The following is a 24,864-nucleotide window of genomic DNA, read 5'->3' as shown; positions in this document are numbered from 1 at the left end:
TGAAAAATGACTTCATCCTTGAATATAGAGGGCCACCGCGGCAATTCATCTTGCAAATTGGGGAAGATTGAAATCATATCTCCAGTTTTCGATGGTATCATGACCTTTGCATACATGCGCCGCATGTAAATATGCACTAGGCTTGGGCATGCAGTAGAACCACTGGCCTGCGTTTCAAGGCTAAGGCCGGGATTCAATCCTGCAGATGTCATCTCAGTTAGAAATTACCTTTAAATGTCAAGCGTGCTATAATGTGGATCTAGCGCGGATCGGAAGTCAAGGTTTCCTGCCAGACTTCAAATCATTACATTCCCATGCTACTGCCGGCTTGTTACAGCACTAATATCCACCAAACGAATCCCTCCACACCGATATATCAGTCTCATAATCTCCGCTAAGCATATATAAAACCCGGATAAATCTATTTAATCTGCCATCCCAGCAGTTGACGTCTGCAACAGACGGTGTTATTCATTTGTTGTGTGGGAACGAGGCAGCAGTCAGTACAATCTCTGGGTGGGTATCCGTGGTATCGGTTGCTGTGGCGCAGGTTGCCCCCGGAGACTGGAGTTAATGGCGTGATAATAATACAGCCCATAATGAGTTCTCGGAGGAGACGCCACAGACAGAGGAGGTTTCAGGCCTCACCATGCCGTGAGCTAGGCCCACTCCTCACTTGTATGTATAATGGTGTAGAGATAGAGATGGTGATATGGTACTGTTAGAGTTTGCTTAATTGCTTAATCAAAAAGGTGTTTGCTTGACCACTTAGGGTCAATTATTACTGTTTATTGCTCTTCATTGACAGTAAATTAATAACAGGACAAAAGGAACTCATTTGAATGCAAAATAGGATGTTGCCATCTTTGTCAGAATGAGGAATTTTTGCACCAAAGTAATAATAATAATTAGGTGGGTGCTTATACACTATATGACTAAAAGTATGTGGACACCTGTCGAACATCTCATTCCAAAATCATGGGCATTAATATAGAGTTGGTCCCCCCTTTGCTGCTACAACAGCCTCCACTCTTCTGGGAAGGCTTTCCACTAGATGTTGGAACATTGCTGTGGGGACTTGCTTCCATTCAGTCACAAGAGCTTTAGTGAGGTCGGGCACTGATGTTTGGCGATTAGGCCTGGCTCGCAGTCAGCTTTCCAATTCATCCCAAAGATGTTCGATGGGGTTGAGGTCAGGGCTCTGTGCAGGCCAGTGAAGTTCTTCCACACCGATCTCGACAAACCATTTCTGAATGGACCTTGCTTTGTGCACGGGGGCATTGTCATGCTGAAACAGGAAAGGGCCTTCCCCAAACTGTTGCCACAAAGTTGGAAGCACAGAATCGTCTAGAATGTAATTGAATGCTGTAGCGTTAATATTTCCCTTCACTGCAATTTAAGGGCATCCGCCAAACCCAGATTAATCCGTCGGACTGCCAGATGGTGAAGCGTGATTCAACACTCCAGAAAATGCGTTTCCACTGCTCCAGAGTCCAATGGCGGCGAGCTTTACACGACTCCAGCCGATGCCTGGCATTGCGATCTTAGGTTTGTGTGCGGCTGCTTGGCCATGGAAACCCATTTCATGAAGCTCACGACGAAGAGTTATTTGCTTACTTTGCTTCCAGAGGCAGTTTGGAACTCGGTAGTTGAGTGTTGCAACCAAGGACAGACGATTTTTACGTGCTTCGTGCTTCAGCACTCTGCGGTCCCGTTCTGTGAGCTTGTGTGGCCTACCACTTCGTGGCTAAGCCGTTGTTGCGCCTAGACGTTTCCACTTCACAGCACTTACAATTGACCAGGACAGCTCTAGAAGGGCAGAAATTTGACCAACTGACTTGTTGGAAAGGTGGCATCCTATGACTGTGCCACGTTGAAAGTCACTGAAATTGCATGGCTTTGTGCTCGATTTTATACACCTTTCAGCAACAGGAGTGGCTGAAAGAGCCGAATCCACTAATTTGAAGGGGCATCCACATACTTTTGTGTGTATATAGTATATTTGTCATGTTTCACACATGCACGTGTGTGTATTAATTGGAAGTGATTTTTATTTAATTTTTTCTTGCTCAAGGGCCAGACAGATTTCACGTTGTCGGCTCAGGGATTTGAACAAGCAACCTTTTGGTTACTGGCCCTACGCTTTAACCGCTAGGCTACCTCCACTAAAATATGTGCAATTACAGCCATCACTGCATTCTCTTCCCATCTTATGTCATGTCTTTTATTAAATGACAAATCCACCAGGACATTGAATACAATAAAACTCTGTTTTATAACCCTGAGCCACAGTGCTTGGTCCCTCAACCCATGTGGTAAATGAGACCGTTCCACTCCCACACTGTATCACATACCTGCCAACTTTTCAAAAAACCTTGGAGTGATATTTTGTCCTGGGTCCGCCTGGGTCCTGCAGTCGGTGAAAAGCAATTGCACTGCCTGCGTCTCAGAACTGCGGCCGCCTTGATCTCATGAGGTTATCGTTGCCCATGTGTGCATGACGTCAGAGAAAGTCGGGATCAAGTCGGACACAAATCTAACCAGCATGCATTGGGCGGTGATCGATTCTGCGCAGACCTGGCTCATCTCAAATGAGCCTCTTGTCTATGATCTGTCGGCATGGTTATACTGGCCTGTGGCCTTCTTGGAGGCCTTGATGATATTGGAGGGGGGCTCCCATTTGAAGCAGGGCTCCAGATTGGCCATCTTTATGGTCATTATTGAGGACAGGGTGCCATCCAATGCTAGGCTGTTTCTTCTCTTGGTTTTGTTCAGTCCCACAACTGAAAACACCATCTTAGCATCTGCGTTTGCATGGGGCAACACCAGGACAAGCTTGGCGACTGCAGCAAGCCTCTCGAATTCTTTGGCTCCTGTCACCTATGGAAAATGCACCAAAACACAATGGAAAAACATACCTTGATTTTTGATTAATTAATACTGTAAGTATACTGTAGGTTGATCCATTAACACAGTTCAGATAAAAACATGCATAATTTGCAACATGCATGACACATATATGCATGCAACAATTTTAAGCAACAGATGTAGCCAAGCCACACCTGCCAAAAGGAAAGACAAAAAAGGAACACATTTTTACCTTATGCTTCCGGGTTTCCATTTCAGCCCAGAAGCTTTCCATTTCAGTTTAGTCCTGCAGGGATATCATTGGCATGGTCTGATCATTTAGAAACTCCTCACCCAGAAGGTCATGCTCCTCTGGCCCATGGTATGGGAGGTGATGGGGAAACCTATTTATGAAAGTAGAGTTACAAGTTGTTACGTTTTAGGTATATAGTCATCAACCAGCAGCAGTTCATACACATCTTTGAGGAGAAGCCACATAAGAATATCTCATGTGCAGTTTAGGAGTGAACACACCACATCATAAAACACAGGGTATTTTAGCTAAGATGATAGACAATAATTAGAGAAAAAAAACTAACCTTTCAACAAAGTACAGGACATCTTCGATGTCACTTTCAGCCCTCTGCCGTACATCTACAAATTGTGCGTGCTTGATCAGTGGCTCTTCCAGTGGCAGCTTCTTAAGTGCATAGTCCACAGCACTTGTCAGGAAACACAACACAGCTTCATGGAATGAATCCACCTGCTGTGGTGTGATGTCACCCTCATCGAGTAATCTGTTAAGTTTAGCCCTGGTTGTGAACCCAATGTTCAACTTTCTTCCTGTCACAGATACAGCATATCGGTATAAGGTACAAGGCTAAATATCACATATCAGTGTTTGATCACAATAATAGTCTAATACTAACCTGGTAAATGGTTTGCCTTTTCTTTAAAGGCAATTTCACAAGGCTCCTCATGGCACTGCAGAGCTGCTGGAACCATAAACTTGGAACATAGCTTGCGTGCGAATTTCACCATCTATAACAGACATTTACAAAAATAGTAGGTGAAACCTGTTTGAGAGGATCCCTGCAGATATCAGCAAGAAACAGAGAATGGAAAAAAACAGCTAAATCCAATCCCACCTCATCATGTAACAAAAATATTGATGACTGCTCTCTCTGAAGCAGCAAGTTGAAAGAAGTGAAAGTTGGTACAGTGGCTTGGAAGAACAGCAGGTACACTTCTGTCATGGGGTCAGTGAATGTCTGCACAAGTCTCTTGAACCTGGCCTGATTTTCATCTTGATTCAATAAATAACACAAAACAAGAGGTTGTCATTAATACAAGTATGTGACTAACAATCCATGTAGTTGCTGCATAATGAAATTGAAAATTGATGACGATACTAGCAGATTTGTAGTAGCTGGCCAGAGGTTCATACAGCCTCAGGATCCTGGTCACACAACGTTCAAGGCTTAGCCAACGGACCGAGATATGCAGGAGGACCTCCATGTACTCCGCTTCATGGAGCTCACAAAACTCTGTTTTAGACATTAAATCCATATCATATATTTTCTACAGCTCAGCATTTCAGTATTACACTTAATCGTATCAAACATGCATACCTGTCAGGTATCCTTTCCGATTTGTGCTACCCTTGAACCAGTAACCGATATCCACTACCATATCCTCCAAATCAAAACCGGACACCTGCAATGCATAAATCAATCATAACACATTCAGTCAATGCACATAATTAGGATACAAATAAAAAGTTACATGTAAAGATAAATCAGGCCTTAACTCACTTTAAAAAATCCCACTCCTGCAGCTTTGGCGGTGTTATGTGCCACATGACAAGGACAACCATGAATATAGGTGTTGGGATGCTTCTGGAGCACCCTAGAGGCAATGGAATTACGTGGTCCAATGTTCACAGCTGCATTGTAAACTGAGAGACCAATGCAGTTCTCCCAAGGGATGCCATGCTCCTCTATGGTGGAGTTAATTTTGGTGAAGATCTCACTTGCTGTCCCACATCTCGTCCCACTTGTTGTGCACATATTTAAGAACTGGTGGACAACTTTGCTGCCCATGAAGTCCCGGACAGTAAGCGGGTTCATCTTTTCCACTCCTAAAATGACAAGTTAGAATCATACAAATGTTCATGTTATTAGATGTTTAAAAATACACAAAGCACATGTTTTGCAGAGGAGAAAAATCTCAAATAGTTTGTGAAATACCAGTGTCATTCGACCCATCCGTAACAAGGGTATACGGGGCTTTTTTCATCTCCTTCACAAGCTCCTGTGTGAAATATGGTGCGAGTGCTTCATTGGTAATGCAGGATGACTTAGTCCTGGCACACCTGTACTCCTGCGCTGTCTTCGAATCTCCGAAACATTCTTTTAGGAGAGGTCCCAGGTGGTCCGCAAAGGCTAGGGGGACATTGTGAACTACCAACCCAGCTGTCATTTTGACCTCAGCCCTTCATGTCTGTAAGAAATGAAAAATGATTAATGATCCCAAAAGACCATAGTTTATTTAAAATAGACGCCTGTGATAATAGGGCACAGGTAAAAAACACATTCAGCAACTAAGATCTCAAATTAAGAAAACTGGACTGTACTACACTGAAATACAAACCACAAATTTGTCAAAACTATCAACCATGACTTTACCGTGATCAACTAGAACACAAAATTCGTGACTGAATCATTACATTTAGCAGACACTCTTATCCAGAGCGACTTACAGTTAGTGAATACATATTATTATTATTTTTTTTCATACTGGTCCCCCGTGGGAATCGAACCCACAACCCTGGCGTTGCAAACGCCATGCTCTATCAACTGAACTACATCCCTGCCGGCCATTCCCTCCCCTACCCTGGACAACTGTGCGCTGCCCATGAGTCTCCCGGTCGCGGCCGGCTGCAACAGAGCCTGGATTCGAACCAGGATCTCTAGTGGCACAGCAAGCACTGCGATGCAGTGCCTTAGACCACTGCGCCACTCAGGAGACTAGGTATCACATATCATACCTTAACCTCTTGTGCAGACATACCCCCAACAGATGGAACGGCCATTGCATATTGGGATATTGTGGCTGTGGACTGGAGAGCTCGTTGCTTATCTTGGTGCCCTTTGTTTTTTATATGGCGCACTACATCTGTCACACCCTGGTGGCAACATGAGTTTTCAATACGGCAGACTGCACACCAGTAGTGCGTGTTGAGGCTCCCTCTGGTAATACATGGCCATGAAGAGGTCCACTCATTTTTGAAAATGGATCTATATGTTGCTGCTCCAGCCAGAGCACGACTCCTCTGGCCCTGCTGTTGGATTGGGGAGTTCTCTTCTGTTTGTCCCTGTGTCTCCTTCCATCTGCCCTGTTCGTTGTTCTATTTGTCTTGTCTGTTGCTCCTTTGCATGTGTGTCAATCTGTCCTGTCTGTTGCTCCTCTGCATGTGCATCAATCTGTCCTGTCTGTTGCTCCTCTGCTTGTTTGTCAGTCTGTCCTGTCTCCTGCTCTCTCTGTCCTTTGTGTTGCTCCTCTGTCTGTTGTCCTGTCATTTCTATCAATCGTTCTGGCTGTTCTGTCAGTGTGTTTGTCTGTCTTTTCTCACTTGGCTGGTTCTTTAAATAAAATAAAAGGTTTTGCTTTTGTCCTGGCAAAGGTCTCTTACGGGACATCTTTGAAACCTTAAACAATTCAAATGGTCATATTGGTTTAATAACTCTACTCTCAGTTACAAAAACATACCTACTTCTATTGCACACATTTCCTGTATTTATTTACATTTACATTTTAGTCATTTAGCAGACGCTCTTATCCAGAGCGACTTACAGGAGCAAGTAGGGTTAAGTGCCTTGCTTAAGGGCACATCGACAGATTTTACACCTAGTCGGCTCGGGGATTAGAACCAGCAACCTTTCGGTTACTGGCACAACGCTCTTACCTTATGTTAAATTCTTTGGAATACATCTTACCTGTTCGAAATCAGCTGAGTTCTTGAGTACTCAATTGGATGACATTTCACTGTTACATACCTAGTCTCTGCTCAGCTTCTTATCAGACTTCTTGAGGTAGTGACCGTTTCTTCTCCTGTTGACTTTCGCGGCAATGGTATCTCTTCTTCTTTCGCTAACTTCTGGGTGCAGCGCATATGGTTCAGTGGCGCTCATCAGCGCCATCTACCGTCGGGGAGTTTGAAAAAAGGAACGAACGAGTCTCGGCCGATTTCTTTTTGCGTGAGAAATTGGATGTGTGGCGTGAGTGCGTGTGAAAACAGGCAAAAACGTGTGTCACACGGCGAAAGCGTGAGAGTTGGCAGCTCTGGTATCATACTGAGAAACAGGTACAAATCAGTTTAAAACTGAAAATAGAATCACTTTGAGGTGTTGTTCACTCACAGAAACTCAGAAAGCACTTGTAGGTATTTATGCAACACCAATGATGAATACTAGCAAAAATTTGCTAGTTAATGAAAATCTCACTTTAATTCATAATTTAAAGCCATCAAAAGCACTGTTAATGCTTGCTAATGTTGTTGCAAGGTTAGAAAATTACAAAAATTACAAAGATTTCAAGTTTAACGTCATAAATGGGCACTTTTAATGCTCGACATCTCTTTCCAAACCACATGAAGTCAGACCACGTCCGACACATTTAGGCTGTGTCTGAAATAGCACCCTATGCCCTATAGTGCATTAATTTGGGCACAGGGTCCGAAAAGTCAAAAGTAGTGCACTATATAGTGAATAGGATGCCATTTGGGATGCAACCTTAGACTATAACCAACTGGTAATGCTCCTTTCTCCAGACCTCACAAAGTTTCCTCAATGCCCAAACATCAATCTCACCTCCATCAATATGTGATCAGTCCCAGTTTGCTCTGTGATACCGGGGCATTGGCATGCTAGTCAGACAGTGCTGGGAAAGGATGTGTACCTACTGTATTATTCAACACTGTGGTGTTTGGCAACTGTGTGAGGCGGGAGACGAGCTGATAGTAAGTCTGATTACCGGTTGTTGTGCTTTTATCAATTATTTAGATCTGCCCAAATCAGGTTTGAAGTCGACGGGGGAGAGCTTCTGGTGAGGAGAGCGAGACAGAGACAGAGACCATCACTCCGTCTTTAGAATGAGGAAGGAAGGAAGACAGGAGAGAAAGAGAGAGGATGTCTAGGCGACATCCACATTGTGTGGCACGTCACTCCCATCCCAACACTCACAGAAGCACTTTATGAATGTGACAGCAACCCCTAAGGACACAAACGTGAGGGAAACGTCTATTTACATCTGTCCCAACTGCCTTTGTTCATTCACTACAGTCCCTCAATGATTTCACTGCGTGTCTCTTTGCAAAACAATGTTGTAATTGATCGCAGCAAGGGCAGAAAGCAAACAGAGTGTTTTAATGGAGGGAAGAGACATTGTCATTAGAAGCCTATAAGCCTCATGCCTGAGTGCACTCTCAGCAGCAATGCAATAGGAGCTTCCCTGACAGGCTAATTCAATGCTAACCGGGAAATAAATGTTAGTGCGAAACACAACAACGTTATTGAGGATGGCAAGGGGATCCAAGTAAGGGAATCTCTAGTGTGTTCATCACAGAGCAGTGATTCCTTGTGTGATTGATACATTTCCTAGTCTCGTTAGCATGCACTAATAGAGTAAACTGAACTAATGGACTGCCAACCACACACCTACCTCTACTCAGTAAAGGCTGTCCTATTAACATACATGTAGGTTGGCATATAGCTATACACACACACACAGACACACATACAGTGCATTCGGATAGTATTCAGACCCTTCCATTTTTCCACAATTTTGTTACGTTACAGCATTATTCAAAAATGGATTAAATTAATTTTTGTCCTCATCAATCTACACACAACACCCCATAATGACAAAGCAAAAACAGGTTTTTAGAATAAAAAATAAAATTAAAATAAATACCTTATTTCCATAAGTATTCAGACCCTTTGCTATGAGACTCAAAATTGAGCTCAGGTGCATCCTGTTTCCATTGATCATCCTTGAGATGTTTCTACAACTTGATTGGAGTCCACTTGTGGTAAATTCAATTGATTGGATATGATTTGGAAAGGCACACACAAGTCTATATAAGGTCCCACAGTGCAGGTCAGAGCAAAAACCAAGCCATGAGGTCAAAATAATTGTCCGTAGATCTCCGAGACAGGATTGTGTCGAGGCACAGATCTGGGGAAGGTACCAAAAAATGCCTTCAGCATTGAAGGTCCCCAAGAACACAATGGCCTCCATCATTCTTAAATGGAAGAAGTTTGGATCCACCAAGACTCTGTAGAGAGTCCATACCCCGACGAATTGAGGCTGTTCTGATGGCAAAAGGGGGGGTGCAACTCATTATTCGGAAGGTGTTCTTATTGTTTGTACACTGAGTGTTTAGTCCTATACACACACGTTAGGTATACTGGCCTGTCCTACCTTTGTAAACAGTCTGCCTTTCGTTCAATGTTTTTTCATTAGTTTCTTTCCAATGCCAGCGGCCGTTTTATACAAAATGAACAAGAAAAGAACCTACTGTGTAGCCAAAACAGATTTAAAATTCAATTATTGTTTCTCACCCATCTGCTAAACGATAGGGGATAAAGAAGGAGTAAAAATACAAATAAATCAACTAGTGCGCAGGAATACAACTCATAAATAATGGATTTATGATGTCATAATTATTGGGCCATCGTGGTGGTTATGGGTTTGTGGTGCACTTACCATTCATATACAAAGCCTCTGTTTACAATGTTTATGCTTGGGGGTTGGCTCCTTAGTAGCAGCCTCTTTTATGCCATATACTACACTAGTATTGTGGCGTTGTGAAGAATAGTACTCACAGGGTTATGGATAGGGTTAGGATATATTATTTATTTGGACATCAATCATGTCAAATGTCTCTGTGTGCATAATTACACACATACATTATTTATTAATTACAGACATTATAGTACGTACATATTACACATTGTTGGTTATCACCAACAACAACGAGACAGCCTTCAAGGAGGAGGTTAGTGCCCTGGCAGACTGTTGGCGGGGAAATAACCTCTCCCTCAACATCAACAAAGCAAGGGAGCTGATCGTGGACGACAGGGGAAATCAGAGAGAGCACGCCCCTATCCACATCGACGCGGCCGCAGTGGAGAGGGTCTAAAGCTTCAGGTTCCTTGGTGTGCACATCACTGAGGACCTGAAATGATCCCTCCACACCGACACTGTGGCGAAGAAGGCGCTACAGCGCCTCTTCAACCTCGGGAGGCTGAAGAAATTCAGCACGGCCCGTAAGACCCTCACGAGCTTCCACAGATGCATCGAGAGCATTCTGGCGGGTTGCATCGCTGCCTGGTTATGGCAACCGCAAGGCTCTACAGAGGGTGGTGCGGTCAGCCCAATGCGTCACCGGGGGCACACTGCCTGCCCTCCAGGACATTTACAGCCCGGTGTCAAGGGTCAAGAAGATACACAACAAGAAAGAGAAGCAACATAGTGTCGTCAGATGCATATTTATTAGCCGTGGTATTTCTACAGAGGTGACATGAAAGGGGAGTAGATGAGGACACATGGGGAAAAGTCTGAGATGATGAATAATCTATTTTACAAGACTCACACCAGGGGTGTAATCATTAGTCCAATCAGTTGCAAACGAAAACGAGAGTTTCTATTGGACAACTTCTGGTAGTTCCCTCCCCGTTTCGTTCGCTTCTGTTTGGATCCTAGTGAATATACCCCTGGGATGTATTCATTAAAGGCGCTGCATGGTCAATCTGACGTCTGCATTGGCCATGCAGCATTTACGGTGATACGGCCTCTGCAGAAGTCAAATCTTTGGGGTTCCTTCCAACTTCTTCCAGATGTTGATTTTTTTTTAAAGAGAGAAACGACTAAACTACAGCTTTTGTTAAAGAACAAAACGGAACTCAGTGTTTGAATTAAACGGCAACAGACAAAACTTTTGCAACGGACTGTTCGGAATACACCCCAGCTTGTATAACCCATGTATTTCCAGAGACCGTCCCGGTGTTAGTGTGTTGCGTTGTTCTTCCACTAGAGGGCAGTCACTGCTAAGCCTGTAGTAATCACACATTCAAACACAGGTGAAAGTGTGTTTGTAGCTATGCCAAAGATTATCTATTATATTGACAAGATAGCCGAGTGACCGCTCTAACAATGGAAATTCATGTCCTCAATGATTGAAGGCAGGCGAGATCAGGTGGGATCATTCTAGCCAATGAGAGGGCAGATACGCGTGTGAACAACAGGCACAACTAAGTTGTTTTTCTCAGTTGCCAGAATGCGACGTGCACCTACTGATATCAATACATTTGTAACAGCCTAAACATTATGAAAACTTTATTTGATAAAATAAGCCTCAGGTAATTCGACACTCTCATAGACCTCCATGCAAAAAAGGGCTTATCTCATGCAGATAAGTAAAGTGGCCGGAGTAAATCCTCTCACTCTTCCGCTCTGGCTATGCTCTGCTAATTGACTGATGATACAAAAGCCCTCTGATGTTCTACAGATGAAGAAGTCATATCTACACGTTTCTGTCTGTCTGTCTCAAGCTGAGACAAAGCAGTAAGTTTGGAATCTCACATTTTACAGGTGATCTATATCAGGGTTTTCCAAACTCAGTTCTGGGGCCCCACCCTGCACATTTTGTTTTTTGCCCTAGCACTGCACAGCTGATTCAAATAATCAAAGCTTTATGATGAGTTGGTTATTTGAATCAGCTGTGTAGTGCTAGGGCCAAAACGTGCACCCAGGTTTGAGTTTGGGAAGCACTGATCTATCTTCACAAACTGTGTATATATATATATATATATATATAATATATATTTATATACACTGCTCAAAAAAAGAAAAGGAACACTAAAATAACACATCCTAGATCTGAATGAATGAAATAATCTTATTAAATACTTTTTTCTTTACATAGTTGAATGTGCTGACAACAAAATCACACAAAAATTATCAATGGAAATCAAATGTATCAACCCATGGAGGTCTGGATTTGGAGTCACCCTCAAAATTAAAGTGGAAAACCACACTACAGGCTGATCCAACTTTGATGTAATGTCCTTAAAACAAGTCAAAATGAGGCTCAGTAGTGTGTGTGGCCTCCACGTGCCTGTATGACCTCCCCTACAATGCCTGGGCATGCTCCTGATGAGGTGGCGGATGGTCTCCTGAGGGATCTCCTCCCAGACCTGGACTAAAGCATCCGCCAACTCCTGGACAGTCTGTGGTGCAACGTGGCATTGGTGGATGGAGCGAGACATGATGTCCCAGATGTGCTCAATTGGATTCAGGTCTGGGGAATGGGCGGGCCAGTCCATAGCATCAATGCCTTCCTCTTGCAGGAACTGCTGACACACTCCAGCCACATGAGATCTAGCATTGTCTTGCATTAGGAGGAACCCAGGGCCAACCGCACCAGCATATGGTCTCACAAGGGGTCTGAGGATCTCATCTCGGTACCTAATGGCAGTCAGGCTACCTCTGGCGAGCACATGGAGGGCTGTGCGGCCCCCCAAAGAAATGCCACCCCACACCATGACTGACCCACCGCCAAACCGGTCATGCTGGAGGATGTTGCAGGCAGCAGAACGTTCTCCACGGCGTCTCCAGACTCTGTCACGTCTGTCACAGTGCTCAGTGTGAACCTGCTTTCATCTGTGAAGAGCACAGGGCGCCAGTGGCGAATTTGCCAATCTTGGTGTTCTCTGGCAAATGCCAAACGTCCTGCACAGTGTTGGGCTGTAAGCACAACCCCCACCTGTGGACGTCGGGCCCTCATACCACCCTCATGGAGTCTGTTTCTGACCGTTTGAGCAGACACATGCACATTTGTGGCCTGCTGGAGGTCATTTTGCAGGGCTCTGGCAGTGCTCCTCCTGCTCCTCCTTGCACAAAGGCGGAGGTAGCAGTCCTGCTGCTGGGTTGTTGCCCTCCTACGGCCTCCTCCACGTCTCCTGATGTACTGGCCTGTCTCCTGGTAGCGCCTCCATGCTCTGGACACTACGCTGACAGACACAGCAAACCTTCTTGCCACAGCTCGCATTGATGTGCCATCCTCGATGAGCTGCACTACCTGAGCCACTTGTGTGGGTTGTAGACTCCGTCTCATGCTACCACTAGAGTGAAAGCACCGCCAGCATTCAAAAGTGACCAAAACATCAGTCAGGAAGCATAGGAACTGAGAAGTGGTCTGTGGTCACCACCTGCAAAACCAGTCCTTTATTGGGGGGTGTCTTGCTAATTGCCTATAATTTCCACCTGTTGTCTATTCCATTTGCACAACAGCATGTGACATTTATTGTCAATCAGTGTTGCTTCCTAAGTGGACAGTTTGATTTCACAGAAGTGTGATTGACTTGGAGTTACATTGTGTTGTTTAAGTGTTCCCTTTATTTATTTTTAGCAGTGTATATATATATAAACATGGGGGATTGGAAGTGATGCAGACAATTACATTGATGGAAGTTACAATCTATCTGCAATATTAAGCTGATCTATTATCCCCCAAAAAAAAAAAAAAAGTTTAATTTGTTGTCAGTGAATGATGCAGGTTGAAAATGTACAGGCAAAATACTAGACGTTACAATTATAAAACTATAGAAATGTCAAATATATAACTTTAAACCTGTCTCCAACCTTCAAGTTCCAAGCTTTACTGCTTCCTTAACACTAGTATTTACTTGCCTGTTTAAAATGACAAGTTCATGGGTGTTGTCCACCTCATCCTCCTAAAGAGTTTGGGGTGTATTTTCTAGGAAAGTTTTACATTTTGACGCAGTTTGTATACTAGAGACCAGCCTATTCTATTACCAAGTACTGTAGCCCTCGATCATGACTCTCAGTTCCATTACATTACACATAAGAGTCATTGGATGAAGGCGTCTTCTGTACGGGGGAGTTATGTTAAGAGCTCCGACATTCGGTCTGAACATTAACGCGCATGTCTTGCAGTACGGTTTCGGAAGCGTAAGGACCATATCAGCAAGAATAATAATAAAAAAAGGTTAAATTGATACACACCTTCATAGGGTTAGTGTTTCCCACACAGCCATATCTCCATGTTACAGCGCTTCTTTGCGGAAGACCGAGACGACCACCTGTGCCTATTAGCTATCTAGCGCGCGCTGAGTAACTGGGGAGGAAGTGTCGTTTGTCAACTGGAGGCACACACAGCCAGCGAGGATGAGGCGAAGCGAGAGGGTTTACTCCGCCCAAAATCTGTCCACGTTAAGCAGATCATTAATATTAACCAGGTGAGGAGTTTTTGTATGGGGTCAATGAGTGTCGAATTTAGTGAAGATAAAATATGTAATGCTATTTTAATACGTGAGGTTTATTTGATCTAATAGACGTTTCGTGATACTTAGGTTGTTAGGAGTGTACTGATATAAGTGTGATGCACGTGACATCCTGGCAACTTGGAGAAAAAATCTCCATATCGGCGTTATCCCTGTTTGAAATTCGAGACGGTCTATACATATTTATGACGCTAGCATAGCATCTCACTATCCATTGAATACAGGAAGTTGACGTCAACACCCCTCATAGAAAACAGCTCACTGTTTCGCTCTGTGGACAACTAATCCCGTTTTTAGGGCGTAGACACAAGCATCTCGTCATTCTATCCAGTATCTCTGACACAGTGTATGGACCTGTGCATATCTCCTACAGTAAGTGTATATTTTTTATTTGAAAGATTCTTTCTCGCTGATATGAAAGATAAGGGGCATATGTTTTGAAAACCGTTTCGCAAGCAATGATTATTGACATTTCTAAATGTTAAAACACAGCGTCAATATTGTAGTTCACACAGAGCCAGCCGTGGGCGAAGCTAACCGCTGAAAACAATATGGAGAGAAGGGTTTTTCCAAACCACGAGAAGTACCTGTACTTGTAGCCCAATATGTACTATTAAGGAGCCTACTGTTACTCTTCAAGGTCCTTCTGTTATTTTCAGAGGTAGACTGGCTCGGGCAGCCAAAACAACAAAATACTCCATCTAAACGTGAATCGATTCTCAATTGTGGTACGGTGCTAGAAACATAAAGTGTCGTAGTAAATATATAATGTTATAGCTTGGTCTGACTAAAATCTTGTGCATGACCCATCTTGTGTTGGGCCTTTGTATTTAATACAATGCACAAAAGACTTCTATCTTGTCAGCCTTATCAGCAGGTGGCTATGGACAACACCCACGCCATAGGTCTCTCAGTTCTTCCAACTCACGAAGTTCTTGCTCCGAGGACACACACACACACACCCACACACACACACACACACACACACATCATCACTAACACACACACACACACACACACACACACACACACACACACACACACACACACACACACACACACACACCACTGATAAACACACACACACACACACCACTGTTAAACACACACAAACACACACACACACAAAAACCCCCTTCTCTTAGGCTGAACATCTGAAGACAGAGAACCCGACTCAGAGCCAATGCAACAGTGACACTAGCCTGGAGGTGACCTCGCCCAACTCATCAGGACCAATCAGAAGATCAGAACTACTAGAATCAACCTACTTCATTTTATTGTATAAAATGTCAGCACACAATGTTTAGGGGGCTCTCTCTCAGATATCTCCCTACGAGATTGACGAACGGGTCCGTGCACGCTATTTACAGATATCTTTACCTCTGAATAAACTGCCTTATATTATACAATTATCCACCTTGTCCGAAAGTCTCTACTTGGTCTCCGTTCTCCAGTAAACTTGTGATCATCAACAAAATTGGTAGCAGAGGATGGTTTTCTAACTCTGAATTCGGTCCATAAAAGTTGATAGAGACAGGAGACAAGTAAGAGACGGATCAGAAAGGACGGGGTGACCTGTTCGCAGGAGCAGCCGGGAATCCAGCTCGCCTCAGGAAACTGATCTAAACGGACGTCAATACAAAGGTAAGCAGAACCTGTTAAAACAAAATCTGCATATTGTATTGTAGGATAAACCAAATTAAGATCAGTAGTACTGAGCGTGAGTATGGATTACTGTTAAATTTATAACATATCTATTATGACTCAAAAGGCATATATGTAAAGATATCTGAATTCTTTTAGGTTTTTACTGTTGAAATGTGACTCTCTAGGGGAGGAGTCTAGTTACAGAGGTTGTGGTTCACGAGAGAAGGACCCTTTTATTTTTGCTGTTGATGCTGATAAATCTTAGGTTTTTACTGTTGAAATGTGACTCTAAGAGAAGAAGTCTAGTTACAGTGGTTCACAAGAGAAGGACCGACTTTTATTTTCTGTTGAAGTGTGGCTCTCTAGTGAGGAGCCTATTACAGAGGTTTGGTTCACAAGAGATGGACCCTTTTATTTGATCCACAAGAGAAGGATCTGGTGACTTGATAAAAAGATTCAGATAGTCGGGTTGAGTTAATTCCGTGAGAATCCAAGTCCAGAAAAAGGTTCTCCCGACTAGACGCCAGTTGAATGGTTTAAACGACTGGGAGTCTCCTTGAGGAGAATCAATAAAATAAAATAAAAATACAAGTTCAGATAGTCGGGCAATGGTTGACTTGGCACTCAACTAGATGTACTGTGAGGAACTCAAACTGAATTCGTGTGTTGATGTTGATATGTAAATGCAAAATGTAAATGTTGAAAATGTTAACCTGAATGTTGTGTAAGATTGGCCGTTTCATGAGACTAACTAGTTGATAACTTTTAAGAGGACCACCGAGTCCTATTTTGCCTGTTATGCAGCCGCTGCGCTAAAAGCTGACTTGTACTTTTTCCCTCTTGTGGTGTTGGTATTTCCTTAGTTCCTAAAATTAAATTGATAATTATTTTGGAAGCGCTCGAGTTTGTTAATATATTGTTCCAAAAGGGCGATTCTGATACCTTTTGGGAAAATATATAATAACTCGAATACCTGAAAAACAATAATAACTTTTGCAAATAATTTCTAAAATTAAATTGATAATTATTTTAGGAGCGTTCGAGTTTGCTAATATATTCTTCCAAAAGGGCGATTCTGATACCTTTTGGGAAAATATATAATAACTCAATACCTGAAAAACAATAATAACTTTTGCAAATAATTCCTAGAAATAGATTGATAATTATTTTAGGAGCGCTTGAGTTTGTTAATATATTCTTCCAAAAGGGCGATTCTGATACCTTTTGGGAAAATATATAATAGCTCGAGTACCTGAAAGACAATAATAACTTTTGCAAAATAATTCCTGGGATTAAATTGGTGATTGTTTTGGGAGCGCTCGGGTTTGTTAATATATTGTTCCAAAAGGGCGATTCTGATACCTTTTGGGAAAATATATAATAATTCGAATAATTGAAAAACAATAATACCTTTTGCAAAATAATTCCTAATAATAAAGTATTGAACATTTTTTGTGTACGGGTGGGACATCAGAGATAAGTCTCAGTCAGCGCCAAGAATACATTGCTGGATTCGGCCAGTGACGGGCTAAGTGCACCAAGATAGTCTAAAAACTGTATAACCATGGCAACCACTACCGTCCCAAAACTCAAATTTAATGAATATCTAGATCAAAAATACAGGAATAGAGCGGGAGGGAAAGAACAGTATAAGACAGTAAAGAAAGTGTGGGAGGGAGTGAAACTCAAATGGACACAGGCAGGTTACTTTAGCGGGGGTGCCCCGTCCAAAGGGCAACTCACCTCTATGGAGAAAGAGCTAGGGGAGGCAGTGAAGGAAGGAACAAACAAATGGTGGCTGAAGACCAACCTGACATTTCTCAAATAATTGAAAAAACTGTCTCACAAATGATACAAACACAGCAGCCGCCTCCAACAACACTCCCACGATCGCAATGGTGCCTCAGCCATACTATCAAGCACCAACTCCACCATATCAGCCACCGGTGGCACCATACCAGACTCAATGGGGACAGCCAAGGACACAAGGTAATGGGGGGGGCCTGTTACAATTGTCATCAATATGGCACTCTGTCAGATGGTGTCCATTACCACCTAGTCCGCAACAACTACACTGGCTGGCAAACAGGGGTAGAGGATATGCCTTCAGATCAAGAGGAGGCCCAAGACCGATGTACCAGCCACATGCTGCCCTACCAGCATATAACCACCCACAACAAGACCCAAACCAACAGCCTAACCAGCAGCCAGCTCCTACCTTCCAGGGCATGTCAGACGAATATCCTCCCTGGCCCTGAAGCTGCCCACCACCACAGAACGGGAATGGGGGTCAGCATTTTCCACTCCACACCGAACCAACTGTCAGCGTGTGTGAAGTGGAGGGAGTTACCCACCAATTTTGGTAGATACAGGATGTACGTACTCTGCCATAAGATCTCGATCAACCACTCTCTTCGGAATCAATACAGGTGGTGGGGGTATCAGGAACACCCGAAGCACAAAACAAGACCATACCATTGCTCTTCCAATGGGGCCCTTCCAATTTGAAGCATCAATTCCTATATTGTCCCAACTGTCCAATCAACCTATTAGGAAGGGACCTATTGTGCAAACTGAAATGTTCAATTTACCTTACCGAAAAGGGTGTGGAGGTTTCCATTGATCCCATTACCTCCACACCAGTTCATCCAGTTAGGGTGCTGATGCTACCCATCATCCCAACCCCAGTGCTCTCCCTGACCCAAGAAATATACTGGTTGAAGTGCATCGAATCCGGCCAAGGAACCCCTGAGGTTCAATTCAAGTTCAACCAGCTGAGACAACTCATCTACACATTTCACCCATACAAGACTCCTCAAGCTGAAATCCACTGTACACTTAATGTGACTGACAATGATGTCAACCCATATACCGATGACTGGGATGAAAACATGATGCACCTGACACCAACAATCAGATGTTGTACCATAGTGTGTGGACAAGAAGGGTGGCTGCTCCGGTTATCCTACCTTCCCATTTGAAATCCTGGTACCTACTGGGCGAAGAATCTGCTCCCCATGTTACACTGGCAGTTGGACACGGTTTTGAGGCAAGGAGCCTTGGGCCTATGATCAGAAGAGCATCCAAACTCCAGTGGGAACCCACCCAAACTCCAGGAATAACCAAACCCACCACTGAGAACATGTGGAGGTTTATGACAGTTGACACAGAGGAACATTGCCTTCCTGAACGTTTGACTCTCCCAAGACACCATGGTAAACCTTACACAGACCACCCCTCATCACAAGCACTGCTTTCCACCATTGATGAAGGCATATGGACACACACCCCATTTGATGTTGGACAACTACAGGTGGCACCAGTCACCATCACCTTACTCAACCCTGATCAAATTCCTATCTATCGAACACAGTACCGTCTGAAACCTGAACAGACCATGGGGATCAAACCAACCATAGATGGGTTGTTGGGAGCTCGTGTCATATATCGCACTGTGTCTCCATGGAACACACCAATCTTACCAGTCTTGAAAACAGGAGGCGTAAACATACCGGATGGTACAAGACTTCCGAGCAGTGAACGACGTCACTGCACCCATTGACCTACCTGTCCCTGACCCTCATTACACTGAGTAATCTCTCACCAAAACACCAATACTTACCGTTGTGGATCTGGCTAATGCCTTCTTCAGCATTCCACTGGATGAGGCTTCACAGCCTCTCTTTGCCTTCACATATGAACATCAACAGTATACGTATTCGGTTCTTCCACAGGGTTACAGGTGTTCTCCCGGAATCTTCAATCATATCCTAAAGACACACCTGGCCGAATTGAAAATCCCTGAAGGAGTGATACTCATCCAATATGTAGATGACCTTTTGCTGGGGGCTCCCACATCTGATCTCTGTCTACAAATGACAAAAACCCTACTTGACTTCTTGGCTGTCAAAGGCTACAAGGTCAAAATGAGCAAAGTCCAGTCCTGTCGCAGAACTGTCCTTTTCCTTGGCAGAGAAATCTCAGGAGAAGGTGCTGGTCTCGAAATCCCACCGAGATTCCATACTCCATCATCCACGTCCCATCACAGTGTCAGGCATGTTGTCCTTCCTGGGGTTGACAGGGTACAGCCGTACCCACATCCCTGACTACACATCCAGGACTGAACCACTGAGAGAAATAGTGAGAGAAGCAGGACCAAGAAACTTACACTCCTCACTTACCTGGACACCTGAAGCATCAACAGCATTTGCTCTCCTAAAAACCGATCTCTCGGTGGCAGCAGCTCTGACAGCACCCGACTACAAAAACAAATTTCATCTTGATGTTTCTGAAAAGGAGGGGTTCACTTCTTCCATCCTTTTTCAGAAACAAGAGGGGGGAGAGAAGAGTACTGATGTATCATTCCTCTAAGTTGGACCATATTGAAGCAGGTCAGACAACATGTTCCAGGTACGTGGCTGCAGTGGCAAAAGCTATTGAAAAACCGCCCACCTGGTAATGTGCCACAAATTGGAAATCCATACGCATCATGGGGGTTGCAGCATATCTGATGAGCAAGGAATTCACGTTCAGCGCTGAAAGAAAGAACAAAATCCAGAATAAATGCACCCAATCACACATTACTTTTGTCAACACCGACAAAAACATGGCAGACGACTCAATGCAGAAGAAGGGTTGGCACACTCCTCGAAGAGAGGGCGGCACAGGAACTGAAACTGCGACCAGACTTGGGAAACGAACCCCTTACCAATCCTGATCTATGGTTGTACACCGATGGATGCTGCTATAGAGGAGAAGAAGGGAACATAGCAGCATATGCAGTGGTACAGCAGCTTCCAGACGGTCACACGTGACCCTGGAATCAGACATCATCCCACAACCTGCCTCAGCCCAACTAGCCGAGATCATTGGTTTGACTCAAGCCCTGGAAAAGGCTGAAGGAAAGACTGTGAACATCTACACTGACTCAGCATATGCTCATGGAGCAGTCCATACAGATGGGACCACAATGGGTCAGACGTAACTTCACCACAACAGGAAACCTTCCGATCAAACACAAGGCACAAATGGAGAGACTGATAAAAGCAGTCTCACTACCTGAGCAGGTGGCCATCATGAAGTGCAAAGGACATCAGCAACTCAAGAACAAAGTCAGCGAGGGAAATGACGCAGCTGACAAAGCAGCCAAGAAAGCTGGGGCTACACTCCAAGACAGATGGTGCTGCAGACTCAACCAGCTAGAACAGAACTCACAGACCAACACATAAAGGAACTACAATTCACAGCGGGCCCGTATGAGCACTCGGTATGGGGGACAGAATGGAGCCACCAAATGACCTGATGAACTTTGGAGATGCCATGACGGCAGGTTGGTGGCCCCAGCTAATCTCTGTCCCGAGCTGATACGTGAGGCTCATGGGCCCACCCGTGAAGGGAAACTCAAAACTTTACAGAAGGTTTCCCATATTTGGTGGCACCCACACATTAAGGACATGACAGACTTGTTTTGTGATGAGTGCAGCATTTGTGGCAGCCACAACCCAAAGAAACCTTTCCAAACACCCATGGGTTCATACCCAGTACCTAATGCATGTTTTCAGGACATTAGCATAGATTACACTGACATGGGGGCTGATAATGTAACTAATGGGAAAAGGTACTTATTGGTAATGGTAGATCGATTCTCCAAATGGGTTGAGGCAATACCAACAGCACGTGAGGATGCCGGGTCGGTCATTAAGTGGCTGCAGACTGAACTCAACCAAGGTATGGGGTTCCAAGACAAATCCGATCCGACAACGGGTCCCATTTCCAGTAACCAACACCTCAGACAGGTGGAGGAGAGGTTCGGCATTGTGCACAAGTTTGGGTCTGTGTACCGGCCGCAATCTCAGGGCCTCGTGGAACGTGCCAATCAAACTTTGAAGGCTAAGATAGCCAAGGTATGTGCAGGTTCAAAGTTGACGTGGGTTGAAGCTCTGCCCTGGCGTTGATGGCCATGAGAGCCTCTCCAGGAGCAGGCACCCATTTCTCTCCACATGAGATTATGACTGGTAGAGTCATGCCTGGTCCACCAAGGGAGGGAGGTCATATGCCCGCCCTTGATGTACAACAAATTGTAATGTCTGAATATGTGAGAAAACTAACGGAACTCTCTGCAGCTCTCTCCAAACAGATTCACAAGGTCCAAGAGGGGAGCTGACGGGAGATCCGGCGCCGCTGAAGGTAAAAGTTGGTGACTGGGTGAGGGTTAAGGTCCACAAGAGAAAGTGGCAAGAACCCAGGTGGACTGGACCGTACGAAGTGAAGGAGGTTACTTCACACTCAGTCCAGGTCAAAGGTAAATTGGGCGCACCTTGGCACCACCTTACACATTGCACACCAGCACCAACTCCTTCCAGAACTTTGACTGAGGTCAGGGCTGACTTGAGCGCCCTAAATTCGGCACCAAATACAGAGGCTCCTAGTCTGTGAGAATGTGGAGGAGACTCTCATTAACAGAGACTGGAGGCTTCGCCCTGGGAGGAGACATAGACCTCCCTGGGAGAGACTGGGAATCTCTGGTCCCTTGTTTGTTATTTTCATTATAGTCACTGGAGTTTCCATGGGAACTTTCACATGGCTAATACAGCAACCATCCACATACTAATATCACTAGTCCTAATAATATCACATCTCACGCCACCGTCAGAACAAACACCCATACCTTACGAAAACGACATGTTTTAAATAGCGACCAAAACTGTACTACCAACCAAATTAGAAGTACCACCCTATGTATCCCTATAAATACTACCACCACTGTCACCGTCCCTTGGGGAATGTTGGAAAGTACTGGGCAGAATGAAAACAGGAAGTTATGGCAAGTCCAATATCATTGGTACATGACATTGGGGGTTTGGATAAATGGTCCTGGAAAAACCTAGTCGCAAGACAGGTCCTGATTGGTCAAGTTATTCAACAGGACGGAACGCCTTATTATGGCGAAAGGGACTTACATTGGCCAAAGAACAAAATGGCCTGAAGTTAATTATCCCACCAGGCCAGAGGGAGGGCTGCCAATATTTCATATTGGCTCCATATTGGACACCGGTCCATATAGTCGAAATAGGGCTCCATTTTATATTTACTATTTTAAATGGAACTTGATTGTTTGTTTTGTATCAACACCCGACCCTTCCACTTCTACAATTAAGGACGATAGAAAAAACATTGTGAAACCCACAGGTAGAGGTAGATGGGGACCAATTACCATGGTTACCACTCCACCTACTTTGGATGATGTAATCTTGACCGCTACAGGTGTCTCCGGCCTTTCTAACAACTGGCTCTTGTTGACTGAGGAAGCGGCAAGGGTGACTCATCAGAGTTGTGTGGTTTGTATGGGGGCACGGCCATTGCTTCGCATTATCCCTGCCGCCATTACGCCAGAATGCTTCCTGTCTGTCATGAAACATGACAACCCTTCCGCCAATTGTACACTATGGGACGTAATTCATCCCTTGGTTACTAAAGCAACTAAGAAACCAATTTTTTCCTATCAGGTGGCTAGAGCTAACTTTACCTGTGTTAATCTCACGAAAGGTCTACCATTGTTGGGTATGGTACCTGTTGGATGGTGTCGGTTTATCTATACGCCTAATGCTGAGTTTAAACCTGTTTCCAGGGCTGATGTCTGGTGGTGGTGTGGAGGCGTTCGTCTGTTTGATGGACTGCCTGGAAATGCCACAGGCACCTGTGCACTAGTCTCTCTTTTGCTACCAATTTCTGTGTATCCAACAGGTGTTCAGGAGCTGGTGACCCATGTGTCTGACTTAATTCCTACCAGGACCAGGCGCGCGTGTGGGCCTACTCATGGGGGACCCAACCTACATTGATGCAATTGGGGTCCCTAGGGGGTACCAGATGAGTATAAATTGATTGACCAAGTAGCCGCAGGTTTTGAATCTTCATTTTGCTGGTGGTGCACGATTAATAAAAATGTTGACAGAATCAATTATGTCCATTTTAATGTTCAAAAATTAGGCAATTGGACACAACAAGGTTTTGAGGCGGTGCATGGCCAGTTGGCTGCGACCTCTCTCATGGCTTTCCAAAATCGTATTGCTGTCTCGACATGCTCCTGGCTGAAAAAAGGAGGAGTATGTGCTATGTTTGGTGAACAATGTTGTACCTTTATTCCCAACAATACAGCCACAGATGGCAGCTTGACTGTCGCCCTGGAAGGGTTACGAACTCTTACAGTTTTTTCCAACTGCTTACACACAAAATCTTTTCATGTCACACGATTTTTGAAACCTCTCACTCAAAGTGCAAAACTACACACAAAATCTCCAAAACCATAAGCTATTTCTCAGCCTTTGACTCAGTTGTCAATTGCATAAAACACTTTTTTCAAAACACTACACACAATTCTCTACCTAAAACACAAAAATCTAACAGGAAGTGACTTGCTTTCCTTTTCCAAACACAACCAATCAAAATGCTACACTTATTCACCAGGTCAAACACACTCTCCTCGAATGTTCAAACACTAATTGCTTTACTGATCACTAACCAATCACTGCTTTACTGTAGTATAGGACTGTTTTGAACAATGGATGCCAACAATGGACAGAGCAAGAGGAGTAGGAGGGAGAGGCAGGGGACAACAACGAGGACAAATTCAAAGATGAAGAGTTGGAGGAGGAGGAGGAGGAGGAGGAGGAGGAGGAGGAGGAGGAGGAGGAGGAAGAGGAAGAGGACGAGGGCAAAGAAGAGAAGGAAGGAGAGCCATCTCTGATGAGATTAGGGCAACACTTGTTGATCATGTGATCAACCACGGTTTGACCATGAGAGAGGCTGGACTGAGAGTCCAGCCCAACTTGAGTCGATTTACAGTGGCGTCCATAATTCGAACCTTCAGAAATGAGAACAGGTATGCAACTATCTAATGACTATTTTAGCATTACAGTAATGTACTGTAAAATACGTATGACTGCATAGTATTGCATAAACATTTGTAACTCTAAGCCATCCATTTACTGCACTGCATTGAATG

The 24,864-nt window shown here is 44.2% G+C and overlaps 1 protein-coding gene across 1 annotated transcript; it reads right to left on the bottom strand.

Annotated features, from left to right (window-relative positions):
* Positions 1-3,678: 3,678 nt before the first annotated feature.
* LOC121562594 lies at positions 3,679-5,328 on the bottom strand. The gene is made up of 6 exons (XM_045219955.1): positions 5,097-5,328; positions 4,662-4,987; positions 4,479-4,563; positions 4,260-4,394; positions 3,978-4,153; positions 3,679-3,690 (listed from the first exon to the last, which is right to left on the bottom strand). The coding sequence occupies exons 1-6, from the start codon at positions 5,326-5,328 to the stop codon at positions 3,679-3,681; spliced, it is 966 nt and encodes a 321-aa protein (XP_045075890.1).
* Between the last annotated feature and the right edge of the window lie 19,536 nt (positions 5,329-24,864).

This window comes from Coregonus clupeaformis, unplaced genomic scaffold (assembly GCF_020615455.1).
Source record: "Coregonus clupeaformis isolate EN_2021a unplaced genomic scaffold, ASM2061545v1 scaf2934, whole genome shotgun sequence".
NCBI classification, from domain to species: domain Eukaryota; kingdom Metazoa; phylum Chordata; class Actinopteri; order Salmoniformes; family Salmonidae; genus Coregonus; species Coregonus clupeaformis.
This window is presented reverse-complemented; position numbering and strand designations above follow the sequence as displayed.

Bases quoted from the DNA above. Each gene is read 5' to 3' on its own strand.
- LOC121562594 (XM_045219955.1), bottom strand. From the start codon at position 5,328: ATGACAGCTGGGTTGGTAGTTCACAATGTCCCCCTAGCCTTTGCGGAC. The intron at 4,395-4,478 runs GTATGCATGTTT...TGTCTAAAACAG, and splicing joins TCGGAAAGGATACCTGACAG to AGTTTTGTGAGCTCCATGAA. The intron at 4,154-4,259 runs GTATCGTCATCA...TATTGAATCAAG, and splicing joins CAGCTACTACAAATCTGCTA to ATGAAAATCAGGCCAGGTTC.